At 33.4% G+C, this 22,177-nt stretch overlaps 1 protein-coding gene across 1 annotated transcript in view; it reads left to right on the top strand.

Moving 5' to 3' along the window:
• LOC131854054 (neprilysin-4-like) overlaps positions 1 to 22,177 on the top strand; it is an 80,102-nt gene that overhangs the window by 10,984 nt on the left and 46,941 nt on the right. Inside the window, exon 2 of the mRNA XM_059205177.1 lies at positions 21,416 to 21,483. Coding sequence (XP_059061160.1) covers positions 21,416 to 21,483 — 68 coding nt within the window. The remainder of the gene's footprint in view (positions 1 to 21,415; positions 21,484 to 22,177) is intronic.

The following is a 22,177-nucleotide window of genomic DNA, read 5'->3' as shown; positions in this document are numbered from 1 at the left end:
ATAGTACTTAAAATTATATAATACAATAAACTGAGTCCCGTAAAATTAATACGCTGTTGACCTGCTTTTTTAAAGGGTCATAATGTATTTCGGCAGTCATCTGCATCAACGGTACATGCAGATAGGGATGTACCGTTAATGCAGATGCAGAAATTCATTATGACCCTTAAAAAGCTTACGTCGAAGTTAAATCAGTTAGCCCGTCGTAGAATCCTTATTGCTTAATTCTCGACCAACGACAAAAAGAATATTACACAGTACATAAAATTACATAATACAGAATAATACAATAAACGGTGTCCCGGATGCACAAAATGAATGCGCTGTTGACCTGTTTTTTTAAAAGGTCATAATGAATTTCTGCATTCATCTGCACCACCGGTACACACAGACTGAGAATCAGTAGAGATAGAATGAGTTTAAAGTTAAGTCAGTTAGCCCATCGTGGAATTCTGATTCATTAATTCTCCATGAATTAATTAATGAGATAGTTTCCAGGGAAGATCGCGTGGAGGTTGACTTGTCACCATCTTTAACAATATCTCTTCCATATGATCTGCATATTTTCGTACGTTAGACACCCGACTATACCGCAGAAAGGCTAGTGTGATAGGACTCTAACAGATTCTACTTACTAATCATAATGTTATCTGCTGTTGGTTATCAGACAGATGCACGTTATATACACCGTATCTATATATAGATGGACATTGTACACGCGAGGCTTGTACTTGTGTAATTATGAAATAATAATTATTTTATTACTAGTTGTACCCGCGGCTTTGTCCGCGTGGAATTTAACTTTATTTTTTCTAAAATAAAAGTAGCCTAAGTGACTTCTGATTACATCAGCTACCTGCCAAAAAAAGTCCCGTCAAAATCGGTCCAGCCATTTCAGAGATTAGCCGGAACAGACAGACAAAAAATTGTAAACAATGTTATTTTGGTGTATGTACTGTATTTATATCATATGAATGTAGTAAATAACGGTTATTTCAATATGACAAACAGACACTGCAATTTTATTTATATATATGGATGTATAGATTATTAAAGATCGACTTAGTTATTTGTAAGCATACAATGTATAAGACATTGTACATTACAAATGACTACGTCAATTTATATATACAAAGAAATAAAATTGTAGTCTGTTTGTAATTTCATATTTAACAGCTTTTCACTAAATGTATATCTTATTTGTTGATTCTGCAAGGCTGAGGGTTGTGACCGCCAGGAACGCTTCTTCCAACCATATTGTTCCAAATGCCCATGAACTTATAAAAAAAAATTGTCTATCTGTCTGTTTCCTCCAGCTAATCTCTGGAGTGGCTAGACTCTTTTTGATGGGACTTTCACTCGCAGTAGTTAATGATATAAAGAGTAAGTTATAAGATTATATTAGGCAACATTTATTCTGGAAATAATATAAAAAAAATCTACGTGAAGGAAGTCATAGGCAACAGCTAATATAAAACATTGGGAATGTCTATGAATTCATTGAGTTTGATTGTCTTTTGATGTATTTGTACATGCATTAACTATATAAGTGTATTTGTAAGTGGGTATGTGCAATCTGCATTTAAATCCAAAATTATTTTGATAATTCTTTATGAAATCGACAGCTTCGACCTATAAGTAGTTTCGTACTTATTTCATGCTTTTTTTTATTTGTAAGTATGTCTGTGTAAACTGCATTTTAATCGAAACTATTTTGATAATACTTTGCGAAATCGACAGTATCGATCCATATTTGGCTTCATATTTATTAAATTTTGCAAGGTTTCGTTCGTTTTATTTATTGTTTGTAATTTTTTCTAACATAAATATATATATACATTTTAAATTTGTCATTATTGTTAAATTAATTCTTCAATCCAAACAACAACAAAGTAAACAAGCGTGTATGACTTTACATATCAATAAACATAATGGGACGGAGTGTGCCCATATAAGTGCACAAACTTATTTCCACTTACGTATAAATATAAATAAGATTGTCTAATAAAGCGCGTGCGCATCTCTTGAATATTAATGTGCACGTCTGTTACAATAAACTTGTGTAAATTAAGACACATTTACACTAGAAATAAATGAAGGGATGGGTTATGACGACCTCGGTGGTCTAGTGGTTTAGCACACCGCTTTACGTCCGATGGTCGCGGGTTCGATTCCTCGCACGGCACTCAAGAAATTATGTGAGCGTATTGAGTAAGTCTGAGAATCGGCCAACATCTATTTTTCATCCCCCTAAATGTTAGGGGTAGTCCACCCTTAAATTTTTATTTTTTAATTTTTAGACAATATTTTTGATTTCTATTTTTTTATGATACAACATACAAAACCCCTAATTTTTTTTTTATTTTAAGGCAAAACAATAATTGCTGGGACAGCTAGTATATATATATATATTATTGATTGATTTGACGACCTCGGTGGTGTAGTGGTCTAGCACACCGCTTTACGTCCGATGGTCGCGGGTTCGATTCCTCGCACGGCACAAACATTTGTATTCATGAGTATGATTGTTTGTGTCGGTCTGGGCGTTATCTATGTATAATATGTATGTATTTACGAAAAAAAATATTTCTATGTATTTGTATCAATTGTCTAATACCCATAACATAAGCTTTAGCTAGCTTAACTTGGGCCTAGATGACGCTGTGTGAATTATCTTGACAATATTATTGTTATTATTATTTATTTAAAAAAACTCCTTTTCAAAATCAAATATGAATACACGGAATGTAAGGAAAAGTATAAGTAGGTATGTATACTAAATGTAGTAAACTGACAGACAGATTTTTTTACATGAGTCGAGCATATAGTAAATTTAATTCTGAAGTACAGCCAAATACTGATTTATTATTTTTGTAAATTAAATTAAAGTGACAATAAATATTGCAATTTGGAAAGTACCATTTAAATATGTATTTACGAAAAAAAAATATCTATGTATTTGTATTAGTTATCTAGAACCCATAACACAAGCTTTAAGTACACATAACAATAAATAAATAATAATAAATAAATAACCCCGGGCAATTAACAGAGCGCCATCTAGACCCACGGTAAGAACTTGTGTTATGGGTACAAGACAACTGATATAAATACATTTGTAAATAGGTGAACACATAATATATATAGAAAATAGCACCGAGCAAGGAATCGAACCCACGACCATGTGAAGTGAAGAGGTGTGCAACGCCGCCTGACCATCTAGGCCGTCAAAACTAGATGACTCTGTGGTAATTGTTTATGGTTTATTATAAAAAAAACTAGAAAACTAGCAGTTAGATAACAATCGTTGCACATCGTAACTCCCTCCAATCGTTTATCTGAATTATGCATTTCGTGACTAACACATTCATAATCCACGATATCTCGTGTTTGATTTACTTCCTTACAATAATACTAGATATCTATACAACTACTAGCTGTCCTGGCAAACCTTGGCTTACCATATAAATTAATATCGCATCGCATAAAAAAATAGGGGTTGGTGATAGAAGAGTCAAAATTTAGGGTTGTATGTTTTTTTGTTATAACAAAATGTTAGGGATGCATAATTGTCACTCAGGGGTATGAAAAATAGATCGGCTACTATCTATTTTTCATACCCCTAAGTGATAATTCTCAGACCTACTGATTATTCATATAAAATTTCATAAAAATCAGACAAACGACATCGAAGGGGTATGGTAACTAACATTGTGACACGACAATTTTATATCTAAGATGTTTCCACCGAAACCATAATTACGTCTGCATATCATTTATCATCATGCGAGGTTACACATTGAGCTGGTATGGACATGTTATGCGGAGGAACGAGGACCATGTCTTATGAATGTGGATGGATGTAAAGGGAGGGGACGCCCTAAGAAAAGATGGGTGCATTGTGTGAAAGATGATATGAATAAAAGAAGAGTATGTTCAGATATGACGACCGATAGAGAACAGTGGAAGAGAATGACATACTGCGCCGACCACAAATAATGTGATAAAGGCAAGGCAATGATGATCATTTATCATCATAATTTGTTTTCTTAAGAAGCAGAAGTCCCACAAAGCATTGAGTACTAGGTTAATTAATAATAAACGGTTTCTTATTACTTTCAATGCCGGAATATTGTGTGGCAGCTGTGACTATTGTATCGTAAGTCCTCGAACTAAGATGGGTAAGTAAAGTTGAAAGCAGAATACATCCGAGGTATTTTAATGTATTCCGTTTCCTAAACAAACCGATAATGGTTATTAATTTTTTCACTGGACAATACACAACGCCATCTAGTCCCAAGCTAAGCAGAGCTTGTGTTATGGGTACTAGACAACTGATAGAATACTTAGATTTTTTTGTAAATACATACATAATATACATAGAAAACACCCATGACCTATACTAACAATCATTCTCATGAAAATCAAATGTTTGTGCCGTGCGAGGAATCGAACCCGCGACTATAAAAAGTAAAGCGGTGTGCTAAACCACTAGACCGCCTAGCCGTCAACATTTACACCTCACATAGTTGTAGAATGAGACAAAAGAAATTCGAGCATAAAATTCATTAACAGCAATATAGTACTTCTTCAGTTAAGTAGTATTGGAACTTTTTATTATTCTTTTGTTACCATATTATTATAGTATATTGGCATATTTTACGCTGTATATATACATACATATACAGCTAATAAATTTACATATTACATTCAAAACTACCTACAACCTTTTATTTGCACTTTCAACCCTTTACAACCCGTAAGGGGTTGAAAGTGGAAATGAAATGTTTTTCTCATTCAAAATGTAGCCTATGTCCTTGCTCAGGGTTTAGTTTAGGCTATCTGTCTACTAAATTTTATTTAAATTTGTTCAGTAAGCATGACAAACAGAAAGACCTATGTCTGTCTGTTTGTTCGCAATTATAATATTAGTAAAGTTTAAATTTTTCTTGAAGTCAATAGGCACGTCCCTAAAGACAACTTCAATGCACACTCTGCTTCTAAGTTAGATAATCCTAGCGCCTCGCCGTATATGTCATGAATTGTTTGAAGAGCGCGGCCACTTTCCCTCCAAAGAAGACGCTTGCCTCACTGGCTGCGAACCTGTTACACAATTCTTCCGGCAACAATGACTAATGTATTTGAAGCTGTCACTTTATACTTAGTCTATAGTTATCGCAACTTTGAGTGTTATCTAAATATATATAACTCAAAGATGACTGACATAGTGATCTAACAACGCCCAGCCCAAACCACTGGACGGATCGGGCTGAAATTTGGCATGCAGGTAGATGTTATGACGTAGGCATCCGCTAAGAAAGGATTTTGATTAATTCTACCCCCAAGGGGATAAAATAGGGGATGAAAGTTTGTCAAATTTAAATCGATCGGGATGAGACTTTGCAGGCATAAAGCTACTATTACGTAGGTATCCCCTAAGAAAGGATTTTGATAAATTCCACCCCTAAGGGGATAAATTAACACGAGCGAAGCCGCGGGCAAAAGCTAGTAAATTATAATGAGCCAAAGAACGAGTACAGAGCGCATTCTATATAGGTATAATTTGTTTATTCTAAATCTTTACCACATACATGACGGTATCGGTGGTCTAGTGATTTTACACACCGCCTTACTTCCGATGGTCGCGAGTTCGATTCCCAGCAAGGTGCAAACATTTGTATTCATAAGTATGAACGTTTGCATCGCTCTGGGTGTATTCTATATATATTATTATTGGGAAGTTTCAGAAATGATACGTCGATACAGTAGTACATTTAGTTTATTCCTTTCTTCAAATTACACTCCACATAAATTGCGTCGCTGTACATTCACGACTGGTCGTCTCGGTCGCCTCGAACAAAGAGAGCAGCCCGCTCCTTCCTTGTTCCCGGCCTCTTTATCTCTATTCCTATTGGTGGCGGCATAATCGTGACGCCACCAACTTCACGTGACTTACTATGGTTTTTAATGAATGAAATGTAAGTAACAAATTAGTCAACCGAGTGTTCTTTAGGTATTGAAGCTAACAGCTCGGCCATCCTGTTCGAAGCGAGTCCCTGCGCGCCATTACGACCAGGCATGGTTATGATCAGCATAAATTGAACAATTATGTAATGTTTATTATTTACAACAATAACGCTAACATACTCAAAACGTCACTATACGAAAATTAATATAAACTGAAACATTTATAAACAATTATATAATAGAATAACTAAGATATTATTTTCCTTAATAATAATAACAACATTTTATTTGCAAATATGGATAATCAATAAGGTGTTACAACAGTTTTGCTATATATTTCGTTTATATTATCTCATGAGGTGTGCCAATTTAATTGGTAAGTTCATACAACATTCAAAAGAACAACTATTTCCCTTTATTATATGGTAATGATAATCTTTATTAACAAATATATATAATAATTTATTATATTTAGCCCTGACTTTCGAATTAGGTAAATCTGTGCCACAAAAGCGAGTATGTTGGAGGGGGAACCTCCAACACACTAGACACATTTTAAACATCTTAGTAAATCGTTAAATGTCTTTATATTTATATTGATTTCTACAGATCTAACCATATAAAATACCTAATGTAAAATTAAAAATGATCAATGTAACAAATAAGAAATACAGACCCAACACAAATACCCCTGAACAGTCACAACAATTCGCTCGTCAAAAGAACGAGCAAGTAACCTGCGCTTTGCTTTTTCAAACAATTGCTCAGCATCACATATTTATGATCTTGTGCAAATACAAACTTTCAAATAGCAAGATTGTCATAATTGACATTTTAATTAGTTCGGTATACCTATTTTGTAGTTGTTTAACGTCAAATAACTGTCTCTTTAATACAGTCATGAAAATTAGTTAACAGTTATCATGTAAATCGTCATATGTTTTCAAGATTCCTGAAATATGCTTAGTAATTGTAGTTTGTTTAAAATATACATAATAATAATAAAATATACAAAGATATAATTTTCTCATCCAATAGACATATTATTTTTTTCAGTCCATCCGCAATTCCGTATACATAGATGTGTACCCATGGAAAGTCAACGATTCATTCAATCCATTGTCAAGGAATTACCGTAATACTAATAGATCATTAGTCGTCGGCACTAGGTTACATTGATCTGCACACGATTGATAAATTGTAAGAGTTTGCGAAAATTTGTAGAAGATTAAATAACAAAACAAACTAGAACCTAATAAAGTAATAAACCTATAACATTTTTTTTTTATATATACATAGTTATATGAAGTGTCACTTATATTACGCAAAGTGGAGTCTATATACAAAAATGCATATATCAGATATTTGTGGGGTTCATGAACTTTAGAAATAATATATTAATGAAAGAGGTTAGAGCAATTTTAAAAGATACCAACATTCCATGGATACACCACCGTGAGGACACCTGGTCCATCGTGTGGCAGTGAGGGTTTCTCCGAGCAGTTAGAGACCCCTTTGTCGACGGATACGTCAACACCCTCAACCCTCGCGACTCTTTTTTTTGCCCAACCAAATCAGGTAGGAACCTGCCAATGCAAGTTTACACATTCCAGTATAGAACTCACTATAGTTCTATACAGGCCAAGATCTTTTGGAAGATCGTCGTGAGATTTCTGGTTTACTTCTCATTTCCACCATAACTATAGATTAACCGCATAGTCATATTTCGTTAATTCGATTATTAGTTCTTAATATTTATTTGTTCTTATTACATGTTTCACTCGTATTTGTTTTCCATAACACAGGGAGCTCTACCAGTATTATACGTTTAGTTTCTTGAATAAATAATTTAATTGTATTGAAAAGAGAATTATTTAATGGATTAGATTTTCTACACTAATTGAAAAAGCATATTTATTAATTTTTAAACAAAAGTCTCAGAGAAAGATCATCTATAATATATCGAAAGTCGTCTGAAAATCCGCGAGATAGGTACAACTTAGTATTTATGTCATTTAAGATATTTATTCAAACTGAAGAATGTTTATGAATGGTAATTTCCTCAAAATTGGCAAAATAAAATTCCAGATTACTAATAGCACGAACAGTGGAAAATATTGCAAATATTTTTTTTTTTGTTCTACGGTAAAAGATAATGAATAGATTTCCATTTAAGGGATTATTTCTAACTTAAAAAGGACTTAAAGGTATGGCAGAATATAAGCAGCGCGTAAAAGTTGCTTTACTTAAATAACTATTTAAGTGGTGAGACCTAGTAACTTAGATAATATTCCTATTACAGCTGATAGTTATGAGTAACTAGTCAATTTTAGTTTCGAGATATGACATTTGAATAAAAATATTTACGAAATCATACTGTCGGGAATAATTCTGTGTTTTTTCGCTAGATGGCGCTAATTGTACTTTTGTTTAATACAGTTTCCTAGATTCAGCGGTGTTTCATTTTATAATAAGAAAAATCAGTAATTTAGGTAGTTTAAGTCAGATTCAACAAATCGATATTACAATCGATTATTCATGTGCTTTGTTTAATTATTTCTGTAGTAACTTAGAATGTGATAATAATTCATTTAATGATTTAAACGAGATCCAAAAAAATATTGAAAACTAATGGTAACCATTGATATCACGACGACCTCTTTACTAACATTAAAACAATTTATTACAATTATAGGTGTACGGTATATGGTTTATAGAACTTATTTAAATAATCCCGTCTTTGTTTAAGAATGATCATATCATTATAAACCACATACATTACACGTCACTCAAGTTCAGTGTAACAGCTTAGGTATTACAAAACATTAATAGTCAATTTCCGGTTATTAACAGTTAACTGTAAGACAGTTTCGCTACTAAAAGATTGTCCTCCCAATCCAATTATTAATTACAAGAAAATATTATTCAGTAACGTATTCGTAACATACCTACTGCAAGCGCTAAACAAATTATACAGAGGACTTGTCTTGTTCAATTTGGTTAACACCCAAGTTGTCGTAAACCCATAACAAATAGATTTGTTTTTGTGATATTAACATAGAATAGGTTATCTATCTACTACACCCTTTATACTATTAGTACATACACCCTTTAACCAGGGTTTGTATTAAAATATTGTAATTTATATTATAATATTACTTGTTTATGCATATGCAATGACTGAGTACCTGGTGATACGTAACTTTTAAATGACGAGCTGGATTTGATGCCGTGGTTTCTTTAGCTACGCCTTCCTTCGGTTCACTTCGCAGCGCTGCCCAACGGCGATGTACTTCGCCGATACAAAATAGGACCATGAGGCTACACGATTACTCCTTTACTAGGACCCTGGCCCTCTCACCTGGGCACTCCTGGGTAAAATCTAGGCCTCCCGCCTCGGCACTCCTGGGTCAACCCTGGCCCTCTCGCCTGGGCACTCCTGGGTACCCTGGCCCTTTCGCTTTGGTACTCCTGGGTCAACCCTGATCACCTGGACCCTGTCCCTGTCACCTGGGCTCTCCTGGGTCATTATCGTATCCACCAACTACCTCATTGATTTGCTCGGATTTTCCAATGGACAATTCGTCTCGTTCCATCACTGAAACTTAAAAGTTTAATCCATTATACACTGTTTCGCATACAATATACACATATATAACCACTTAAGTATGAACCAGTCTTCCTCTTCGTTTTAGCGGGTCTACTATGCAGTTAAACATTATTTATGAAAACTCATAAGGGTAGCAATAGCAAAAGTCTATACAATATACCAGTACACAATATAACGGTCCAATTGAATATACCATAAGTATGTTTAAAATATATATTGCATAGTAATACATCAATTTTGATACAAACTGTAATTATGTTTGAGGAATTATTTCGCAAGTCCATATTCAAAGTGTACCAGCGCTAAGATTGGACGTTCGTTACTACGCCCAATGGATTGATGCATTTTTTTAATTTGAAATATAAAACTATATAACAAAACTTCTATTGTCGCAGTTTACTCGCAGAATAGTCTAACACAAGGCTTTCGAGCTATGTATATTCAAACTCTATTCAATGCATGATGATGCCCCAATAACGGTCGATCCGTCTAAATTCCATCACTAATAAAGAAGGTCGTAACGCTCCCAGTAGCAGTGATCAGACTTCCGCACTCAACATACGTGGTCTCAAACATGCTCACAATAGCAAAATTATACACAAAATAATATAGGCCTATTAAGTAATGAATCAAAGACTGTTATATTGACAAATCACGGTCTATTTCGTACACAAATATTTTCTATTGCCGTTTAGTGTGTCAATAATTTATTTATTTATTTGCACACAAAATAAAATTACTACCATTACAAGAATTTTCCAAAAGCCTGCAATTAGTATAATACTGGATTGTAGACCCATACCACAATATACCTAGAACTTACATTTAATACGGTAAATAACGTTAAATAATCAAATGTATATGGAAAATAAATAATATAGGAGTACTGCAACGCAATTCATAATTTTTGGTAGTTTATGTTGTCTTTTACATAAAAGGCTTAAATTGAAACATTCCACATATACACATATTGTAATCTGCAAATTGGCAATCCCAGATATATATCCCAGTCTTTAATCAATGTCTGAACATTTTGAATTATATGTGTACCATACAATATTATAGCTCCATATCTGAATTATATTCAAATACACTAGGTAGCGTCGCGTGTGTAGTAAATGCAAATAAACTTTATCGGAAGAATGCTGCCGAATATGTGTGGTAGATGTAGTAATGACGACAGTAAAACGATAACTGCACTTGACAATGTTGTCATATGGTCCCGAAAGTTTAGCTTGTTCTCGAAAAGCACGGCCAAATCATTTGAGAGGCAATGACTCGCAAGAATCCTATCTTTAAGGGCATAGACATATTCGAATTTATATATATTTTTAAATGTTTTAACAAATTATATCACCTATGTTAACTGTATAAAATTACGAACACATCAATGAGAAAGTGAATTAAATATTAAGGAGGAATAACAATATGATAGTTCGGTTGATGGAATGAACAGTGTGTTAAAGCCACACAATCGTTATCCTATCATATCAATTCTAATCGCGTTCAACAGGTACTTCTTATTATTTTTGTACCTTAAAATTTATAAACATTATTATTGCGTCTATTGATATTAACAAAATCCATTGTGCCCATTACAAGACACCGCAATATATATTTCATATATGTATATATTCAATTACCACAACCCGCATGATGGCGGGCGAACTACTTTCCAGGGAGTCCTGGTATCCTGTCGGAACCGGCCATCGCCGCATCTTAGACGTTATTATTATTTTATTTATTTAATAACATATTACAATGTGTTAGCATTTGTACAGTTTTTACTACTAATAAATTTATCAACACTATAAAATTACTGTTCCAAAAGTAAAGAACGCAACCTGCCGTCATAAAGTTTCCCATTGTGTACCATCTTTAAGATATTCACAATATTAAAGGACGATTGTATAATGCTATAGGGTAATCCATCTACGAGTATTTGCCGTATGTTTCTAGCGGTTTTCACAAATATCATTACTAAGAAGGCTCTTTAAAAAAAAATATACTTTATTTTCAGGCTGGTTCATTTGACCCGAAAGTATAAATTATGATTTAGAGTGCATAACTTTTTAGAATTGAGATTTACGGCACAACGCATTTGCATGCCATAGAATAGCCCTGGTAAGATGCAAACGTAACCATCCCTGTACGTCCATAAACTGATACTATATCATGCAATCGCAAATAGCCAAATAATGAATTTAAAAATAAAATTATAAAAGTCATATTTGGAACGTCACGCATGGAACATTGATGTTATTTCGTTTTGCTGTTATACATTTGTTTTTTCACTTCTCGAACATTCCGTGGCGTCACTATTGAATTCAGTGTACAATAAATTCTAACCATTTCTTTTCTTATGGAGAAAGAAAATAAAAATGTTACTTGCATTTGTAGGCGTGGCAAGAATCCAATATAGATCTTGTTGATCCCAATTCTGAAACTATTGGGAAGTTTCAGAAATGATACGTCGATACAGTAGTACATTTAGTTTATTCCTTTCTTCAAATTACACTCCACATAAATTGCGTCGCTGTACATTCACGACTGGTCGTCTCGGTCGCCTCGAACAAAGAGAGCAGCCCGCTCCTTCCTTGTTCCCGGCCTCTTTATCTCTATTCCTATTGGTGGCGGCATAATCGTGACGCCACCAACTTCACGTGACTTACTATGGTTTTTAATGAATGAAATGTAAGTAACAAATTAGTCAACCGAGTGTTCTTTAGGTATTGAAGCTAACATTATGTATGTATTTACAAAAAAAATATATATATGTATATCAGTTGTCTATGCATTAATATGTGCGGGAATCGAAAACCGGTAACCATCGATATGAAAGTGGAGTATTAAACCACTAAACCGGCGAGGTTTAATTTTGTATATAATATAGCTGAAGGTTGTCTGTTAGGCCAAATAAAACTAAGACTCAGACTACCAGTAAAAAACCTTACTGTATTTAGTAGCCCAGTTCTTGAGGAAGGTGATAGGCTATTAAACAGTCTTAGGAACAAAGAAACATAGAATAAACGGTAAGCGATACAATTCGATGGACCTAAAGACATGAGTGGTCGCCATTTCTTTTCAGTTAAATGTTTTTTTACGAATACTAAAAAAATCTTTCTTTATTGAAACTAAATTAATAGTATACATAATCATATTAAATGACAGCCACTTTCCTCAAACTACATGTACTATGTAAATCAAGATATGTTGACAAACTTAAGATTATATATATGTATATATGAGACTATATCTAACAGATTATAATGATCATAATTAGTGCGAAACGATGCATCTTTATGTACTAATTCGGCGACCTCGGTGGTCTAGCGATTTAGCACAGGCGGTGTGCAACTTCCGATGGTCGCGGGTTCGATTCCTCAGACCGTACAAACCATTTGTATTATTGCGTATGTATTTTGTATCGGTCTTGGATTTTTCTATGTATAAATGTATTTCCAAAAAAATACCTAGGTTATCCAGTACCCATAACACAAGCTCTAGCTAGCTTAACATTGGCGCTGTGTCCTGAGATTATTGTTATTATTAATAATAATAATTTTAGAATTGAAGTGAAAAAATAAATAATTAAATAAAACAAAATCATTACATAGTGTAAAACAAAGTCGGCGTTGCAGTCTGTCCGTCCCTATGTATGCTTAAATCTTTAAACCTACGCAACGGATTTTGAAGCGGTTTTTTTTAATAGATAGAGTGATTCTAGAGGAAAGTTGATATAAAACATGTACATCCGTGCGAAGCCAGGGAGAGTAGCTAGTAATAACTATATAATATTATCTTATCTGTGATATAACTAAATGGAGGATTAAACCACGAGGCACATAGTAAGCATAAAACGATACTGCGGAAATGCCGTGGGAATTTATAGTTTCTATCTCCATTGATCATATAATAGTGTCATGTTTTTATAATGCCCAACTATTAAGTGCATAAGTAAGTGGGTTTCACTAATTCGCACCAACAATAGTCAATAACCATTTGAGTAACTTCAAAACGAAGAATATTGGCCAATTTATTGTAACGTAGATAATTTATATTATTAGGGTTTTAGGTTTTGTTTATTCTCAATAAGAATTACAAATACTTCACTTAACATGAGAAATATATTTATTTCTCATGTTAAGTGAAGTATTTTAAATTACACAAAATTAAACATTAGTGAAAACATAAAAGAAGGTAATATATAAATTACAAACGGTGAAGATACACACGTACTAGATATGACTTCTTAGTTTTTTTTTCTTATTATTTATATCCTATTATGAATAGAAAAGATACAGCTTTTTTCTTCTATTACTCTAAACATTATAAATGGGTCAGTAGAATCTTAGAAAATTGACCTTGTTGACAGTTTTATCTGTGGTGAATTAATAACAATTTTAATACGTATCCGTTTTGTTTTAAAATATTTTGTTTATAATTAACATAATTTTGTTACCTCGATGGTATAGCAATTTAACAAACCGCCTCTGAAGGTCGCCAGTTCAATCTCCATTAAACATTGTATTTATGTACGTATCTTGTTATGTTCTTCTGTGTGTCCTTCTATGTACATTATGTAAGTATTTCACATCCAATAGCCATAATATAAACTGCTTAACTTTGAACTAGATACCTCTGTTTTAGATATTTAGTTATTTAAATATAAATGTTTAGGAGATATTACTAAATTATTTCTGCATAATGTGGTTACGTCAATCATTATCTTGAACTTGAGATTTCTTTTGGGAAATCTGTTTCTTTGTTCACTGTGGCATAATATTGTGGTTTTCTCTGCACAAACCAATCACACGCCGTTCGATTTGTCAATTGGAGATGTCGGCTATTTGCAGCGAAAATCGGAAAATGTCATGAATTGCATCAGCTGACGTTAACGGCAGGGTGGCGCAAGTTCGAAGGTCTCTAGTAGATCAAGAACTTGTGAACTCCATCAATAGTTCCTCTCCGATTGATCCCCCGTCCAATTCGAACGGGGATGGAAATTGCTAGGGCCTGAGCTTAGTCTCGAACCTATAGCGCTGTCCTCAGACTAAAGTCGTATCCATCAGGCGGAAGTTGGCCTTGAGCACCTCTTAAGTCCTGCGGGTTAGGAGTGCCATCTGCACTCGCCCCCTATCGTTCAGCTGCGGTGTTGGCCGCATTAGAATAGTTTGGAGAAAAAAATTATCATTTTGAGGCTAAGCTTGTTGGCATTCCTTTGTTGTACTACTGCAAACTGCAACTGTGATCTGTGGTGAGACATTAGACTTAGCCAGCTTTATGATTTATTTTTCTTATCACTAGATTTTTGCGAATTAATTGAATAAATTCCACAGGAATCGATTCCTCGCACGATGCAAACATTTATATTCATTAGTATGACTGTTTGTATTGGTTTGGGTGTTTTCTATGTATGTTATGCATGTATTTACATAATAAATATATTTAAGTTTAGTATCCATAACACAATCCTCTTCTTAGCGCTGAATTAGATGGCGCTGTGATTTTCTGGTTCATTATATTATTAGATACCTTCTCTGATATTGGTACCCATAATTTCACTCCAAAGACATAATAGAAATACTTTCGCATATATTGTAATAAGACCGAGTAATATAGGTTATAAGTTACTTAGACTACAATTCAAAAGTCATGCCACCGACAATTTCCCATGATTTTATATGGCCCCATATGGACCCCATGTCACAAAGTATTGTGTTCAACTGTCAAGTGATATTTCGCCTAATCGTGAGAGAACGAACCTATTTCTTATTTGCGTATAACTTTCCCTTTGTTGCGGTCGGGCTGGCATATCGCTTTTGATGCCTCAGTGACCTGGCGAGTAAGGTACCATATAATTATTATAAAGCAGGTAACAGCCCGGCTTTGTACCAGCACAAATTATTAACCAAACCCCACAGTATAAATGGTTTTGCTCTTAGTCTTACCTCATCTGGTAAAAAATAATGGCAAGATCTAGGATGTAGCGCGCTTACCCAGAAGATATCTATATACCATAGTCTTGAAGAATCCAGGGTTGTATTCATCTGGAAATACGAAATATCTGAAGCATAAAGGATTCAAAATCAAAATTAAAAATCGTTTAGTCCTTCATGTAGGACATTTGGGCCGTTTTTGAACTTTTTTGTATTAATATTTATAACATTACCGTCCAGTACAGTATATAGTTTCAATGGAGAAGAACTGGCAATAAAAAAAATTAATTCCTTTTTTTCTTAAGATTTTCAAAATATTTTTAAACCAAATCATAGTTTACAGATCAAGTCGCTATATTATTTTTTTAAATACCTAATAACACACATCTATGGGTTCTAGATAACTGTTACATATACATAGATATTTTTATTTTGTAAATAAAAATATAAAAAGTACATATTATACATAGAAAACACCCAGACAGATATAAACAATCATACTCATGTATACAAATGTTTGTACCGTGCGAGGAATCGAACCGCGACCATAGGAAGTAAAGCAGTGTGCTAAAGCGCTGGACCACTGAGAATGTTTACAAACCGCTTGCGACGTAGCTCTTACGGGTACATCGTATTAAGTCACTAAGCAGTGAAATATATAATAATAATATTTCAAATAAACGCAATAAGAAACAATAATCACGGAGGATGCAGCGTCGTTCAGTATACCTTTCAAATTCAGCTGTGCCGGCAAATAAAAAAAAAACATAAAAATGTATTAGAAAGAACAGTTGCTGTTGTCTGCAGCCGAGCTAAGTGGAACACAACACACCAAACTGGCACAGTGACATAATAGCGGTAATGTAGTTCGGTGATTAATACATCGGAATAGTTTTTTAAATGCACTTGTTCAATAGTCATTTATGTTGTAAATACCCGTCAAGAGGGGGGAGGGGATTATTAGTAACTAGCTACTCGCCCCGGCTTCGCCCGATGTACATTTTATATATATAAACCTTTCTCTAGAATCACTCTATCTATTAAAAAACCGCTTCAAAATCAGTAGCGTAGTTTTAAAGATTTAAGCATACATAAGGACGGACAGACAGCGACAGCGACTTTATTTTATATCTACTATGTAAAGATGTGGACTATTTTTTTCCCCGGAATACGAATTTTTGCACACATAGTTTATATAGACAATATATTTATATATGCCACCTATGTGATATAAAAAAGAAGAAATATAGAGAAATAGTGTAGAATGATGATATTTTTTTTTAATTATATTTTTAATTAAGAAAAAATACCTTAAAGCAGTAAAAAAACACACTACCATGTATCTAACACACACGCATGTATACTTTTTTATTTTATTGCTAAAGCCTGAAGTCAAATTGATATAGATTTATTCAGATTGTCCTTAGTATTATTTGTCTATAGTATTACAGAATGTTAAATTAATATGGTCATATTTTGACTACAGCGCCACCAATAGTATTCGTAAATAAATTTTCGAAAATATTTATGCAAATTTCTTTAACGCTATGATTTTGCTTTTGCAGAGATCTAAATATTGACTATAATTCTTTGACCTATTTCGTGTTTTGTTTTTGAAGTTTCCTGATACTGTTTAGGTATCACTAAAATACAAATTTTCTGTGTTAATTCAATGAGGATGTTATAGCATAATTAACGCTCTAGTTTGCTACAAGATCACTTCATAGACAATCTTATTAATATTATAAATGCGAAATTTTGTGAGTATGGATGGATGTTTCTTACTCTTTCACGCAAAAACTACTGAACGAATATGGATTAAACTTTACAGTAATATAGCTTATACATCCGAATAACACATAGACTATTCGCCTACTCTAAAGATTTTTTGGCTACTTCACAATTCTTACTATTTATACCAATATATTACATGGCGTCATATTACAAACAGTTTATAGATTCTTTATTGTCTCAGAATTATTACTTCCTCGTTGTTTTTTTTTCTTTAAATAGAGAACGTCGAAGCTTAGTGGTGCACTCCAAAGGTAATAAGTTAGAATCGGGTCGGCATAAATAAATTGTATGTTAGTGTACATTACTGATTATCTGTCGAGTCAGTTAAATTTCGTTGCTTAGGTAGTTACTAACTACAAACGAGAATAAACCGATTTAATGAAAGTCAACGGTTGGCAATGTCTCTGATCTTATAGGACACCTTGGTGTCAGGATTGGCAATCATGAGCATTTCGTGGTGATCTTCTTGTATATAAGAATTATAGCCAGAAATAGAAATAGAAATATTCTTTCTTCAAAGTAAACTTAATACAAGTTTTTGTCCGTTCTTCTTGTGATAAGACAGCTTTCCGAATGAGTGCTTGATTAAAAATGTCTATTCAACAGTGCTGAAACTAAAGTTTATTTAACTAAGGATTTTTCTATGAGTGGTAGATTAAAAATATAAGAATGCTAATTCATAAATGCTTATATTTTTTTGAATTAGGCATTTTCTATTCTCTGCAATATTAGGTATGTACATTTGCAATGAGTACTGACGATAATTTTGATGTGTGAGTACGAATATATAATATTTATGCCTTTAGAAATAATCGTACAAGAATTAGTAATGAGTACTGACAATACTTTTAAGTATCTGGATGTACGAGTGTGTTTATGGCTTTGGAAGGAAGCCTATAAGATATAAACACTTGACCTGAAGACTGACAGCTTCGTCTGACTTGTAATTAATAGTATTTGCCGGTTCTTTTGTTTCCGCACAAAAACTAACAACACCTACGAGTAATTGGGTATTGTTTGAAATAGCTAACAGTTTAATATATCTGTTACATGTACATATGAATCAATTAGCAGTATAATTGCAGAATAATAAAATATAGAAGATATACTAATGTATGTTTATGATTAATGATATTTTGAACACCTAGCGTATCCACAAAAACAATAAAGTAATATAACACAGATATAAGTGTATAATATGAATGTGGATGGATGTAAAGGGAGGGGACGCCCTAAGAAAAGATGGATGGATTGTGTGAAAGATGATATGAATAAAAGAAGAGTATGTTTAGATATGACGACCGATAGAGAGCAGTGGAAGAGAATAACATACTGCGCCGACCACAAATAATGGGACAAAGGCAAGGGAATGATGAACACAGATATAATAGAATTTTGAAGGTTTTTTAATTCTCACTCTCGGTGTATGTTGGAGCGTACAAGAAGTTTATTTTCATCCTCGGTTTCTTTCTTATTTAATATTATAAAACCGACAGTAACTCTGTCTATCTGTCGCGCTTTCACACCAAAACTACTGAACCGATTTACATGAAATTGGATGCACAGCCTAAACCATAAGAAAGGATATAAGCTACTTATTAATGCGAAAAAAGAGTTGAAAGGAAATATATAATAATTTAAAGAATATATTATTATTTAAATTACTTTTAAATAATAATATGTATATTCTTTAAATTACTTTAAGTTAATATTTATTACAAAATAAATATAATTTAATAATAATAATAAAATAAATAAAAATTCTTCATAATTTACTTCAGAATTACCAACTTTTACATACTTTTAATAGATTGACTTTATATTTATCCATTTACTAATATGAATTAGTGCTATTTAGTAGTTTTGTTCATACAATACTTGAAAATCCGTTGGGTAGTTTTAAAGATTTAAATATACATAGGGACGGACAGATAGCGACAGCGACTTTGTTTTATACTATGTAATGATAACGATTATGTCTATTTCCATTACTCAGAGTAATATAGGAAAGTCCTACGATTGAAGTATATTGCAACATTTTATTAGTTTTACTATGTGTCGTGGTCGCTGTTGTAATCTCTATGCACTCGTTACAAGTGGATACGTTTTCCTAATCGATTATCTAACTCGATTATAATATAAATAAATGACACACAATTGCCTAATGGTTCTAAAATAACTTGTTTCATGGGTAGCCATAAGGCACAGCCAAACTAGAATCAAATGAATATTTGTTTACCAAATTGATCAACCATTTAAATAACTATAAAAAAATCACAGGTAGTTTTGCCGAGTGGATTTCTATTTTTTTCTATTTTAATACTATTAATTAACACTACCTGCAAACGACTGTAGCCCACTTATGTATGAGTTTTTATCTCTTCATTTCAATATCCTTATTGATTCTTATCCCTGACGTTCTAGGTAGCAAACTTTGAAAGGGTTAGTACAACAGATATATGCTACAGGTCAAATACCAGACAACGGCCCAAAACCAATAAAAAACATAGACTTAGTTCGCGTGGATTAAATAACTAAAATTTCTAAAATTAAAGTAGCTTAACTTACTCCTTATTACATTAACTATCTGCCAGTGACGTCCCGTCAAAATCGGTCCAGTTGCAGAAATTAGCAAGAACAAACAGACAGCCAATTACTCACTCTCACAACAGCTCAATCACTAGCTGTCCCGGCAAACGTTGTTTTGCCTTAAAATAAAAAAAAAATTTAGGGGTGGACTACCCCTAACATTTAGAGGGATGAAAAATAGATATTGGCCGATTCTCAGACCTACTCAAATGCTCACAAAATTTCATGAGAATCGGTCAAGCCGTTTCGGAGGAGTATGGGAACGAAAACTGTGACACGAGAATTTTATATATAAGATATGCATTTAGTGAAAACTTATTATTTTAGATTACCAACGGACTTTCCTTTTTTTTCTATAGATCACAGATAACATAGATAATATATATACATATATAAGACAATATTGTATAGATTAATATTTGTATATGAGGGTAACCGGGGCGTCATAGCATGCCGCAACTGATGTGCTCGCATATTATCCGCGACGTGGATTATCTCATCTCATTGACGGGCCATTGTCTTTCCACAATGGCCGACATGCTGATATCACAATTAGGATTCACAAATGTCATTGAACGTAACTAGATTACTATCTGTGCTGTTACTATAAAGAATAATATAATAATAAAACCCTGACCAACTCCCATGATAATCAGAGCTTGTGTTATGGGTACTAGACAACTGATATATATAAAAGTAATTACATAATATTTACATAAAATACCCAAACGGATACAAACACGAAAACAATTATACTCATGAATACAAATGTTTGCATCGTGCGAGGAATCGAATCCGCGACCGTTGACAGTAAAGCGGTGTGCTATTTTTAAGGGATGATAATTACCACCAATTAAAAAAGTCATTTAACTTTTTTAATTGGTGGTATTATACGTGGTGGGTATATGTTCTCCCTCTAATATGGTAGAGTGCAATGATGGCTGGTTCATCCGTCATACTGGTGAACGGATGCTGTTTGTGGGGACTGAGTTGACAGCGTCAAATGGCGTCAATATAATCGCATTATTGACAGTCATTTTTACTATGTTACATATGAAAATCGTTGCGATCGAAGTTATATAATTAGCCCACTGGTCTCTTCAGGTTACGGCAACCGATATCCTTTTGACAAAATTGCAATAACATATCCTTATTGTCACTCTATTCTCCTTAATTGAAATTTATAATGTATCTGTACTTTTGTAAACATGTCGGTACAAATGGCATTTGAAAAGAGTAAGAGACGAGTTTCTTGTTAGTTCTTCTTAGCTGGTTAGCACTCTGAACAGACGGTAGACTTAACATATTATCTGAGTCTGTAACAGATCTACATTAATAAAAATGTTTTGATTTGATTTATCTCGATGGTTTCCAGGGGGAACCGCGTGGAGATCAACCTGATATTGTTAGCAATGAGATCATTAGTCCACACGATGAGCTAGGCTAAGATAGGTAATGAGGTATATAGGATTTTTTTTCGAGTTATTGTTTACACAATTTATTTTTTCTCTTACAGGTGAAGGACGTGGACGCAGAGAGCCGTCATTCGGGCAAATTGCCGGACAATAAACTGGAAGAGAAATTGTAAGTCTTAGAATATTTTATTTTATTAATAAAGTAGAAGTAATGGTGTTATGTGTACTATATAGACAACTGATAATAGATATACAAAATACCCAAACAGATACAAACAATCATACTCACGACTACAAATGTTTGAATCCGCGACCATCGGAAGTAAGCGGTGTGCTAAACCGCTAGACCACCGAGGCCGTCAATTTATTTATTAAACGTTGTAGATTTGATGACAATCTTATTTTATTAAAGTAATATTACCACTCTCTAGTGCTTGTTTTATATACAACAGTTATGCGTGGAGACTTATTATTGGCAAACTGTTTTTATCCACCTATAATAACTTGTTTCTTGTAGCTATTGGTTTTCCTAATAAATATACATATAAATAAAATTGGAGTGTTTGTTTGTAATATTTAAATAACCGTTTTTTACTACATGCATATGAATACGGTACATACACCAAAATAACATTTTTTACAATTTTTGTCTGTCTGTCCGTTTGTTTGTTCCGGCTAATATCTGAAATGGTGGGACCAATTTTGACGGGACTTTTATTGGCAGGTAGCTGATGTAATAAGGAGTAACTGAGGCTACTTTTATTTTAGAAAATGACGTTAAATTCCACGCGGACGAAGTCGCGAGTACAGCTAGTAAATAAATAAATTTGATACTACAATGAAGGAAGAGCCCGGCGTGGCAC

The sequence above is a fragment of the Achroia grisella genome, unplaced genomic scaffold, assembly GCF_030625045.1.
Source record: "Achroia grisella isolate CSIRO2021 unplaced genomic scaffold, CSIRO_AGI_Agris_v1 utg947, whole genome shotgun sequence".
Classification (NCBI taxonomy): Eukaryota; Metazoa; Arthropoda; class Insecta; order Lepidoptera; family Pyralidae; genus Achroia; species Achroia grisella.
Note: the sequence above shows the minus strand (reverse complement) of the source record. Positions and strands in the feature narration are given on the sequence as shown.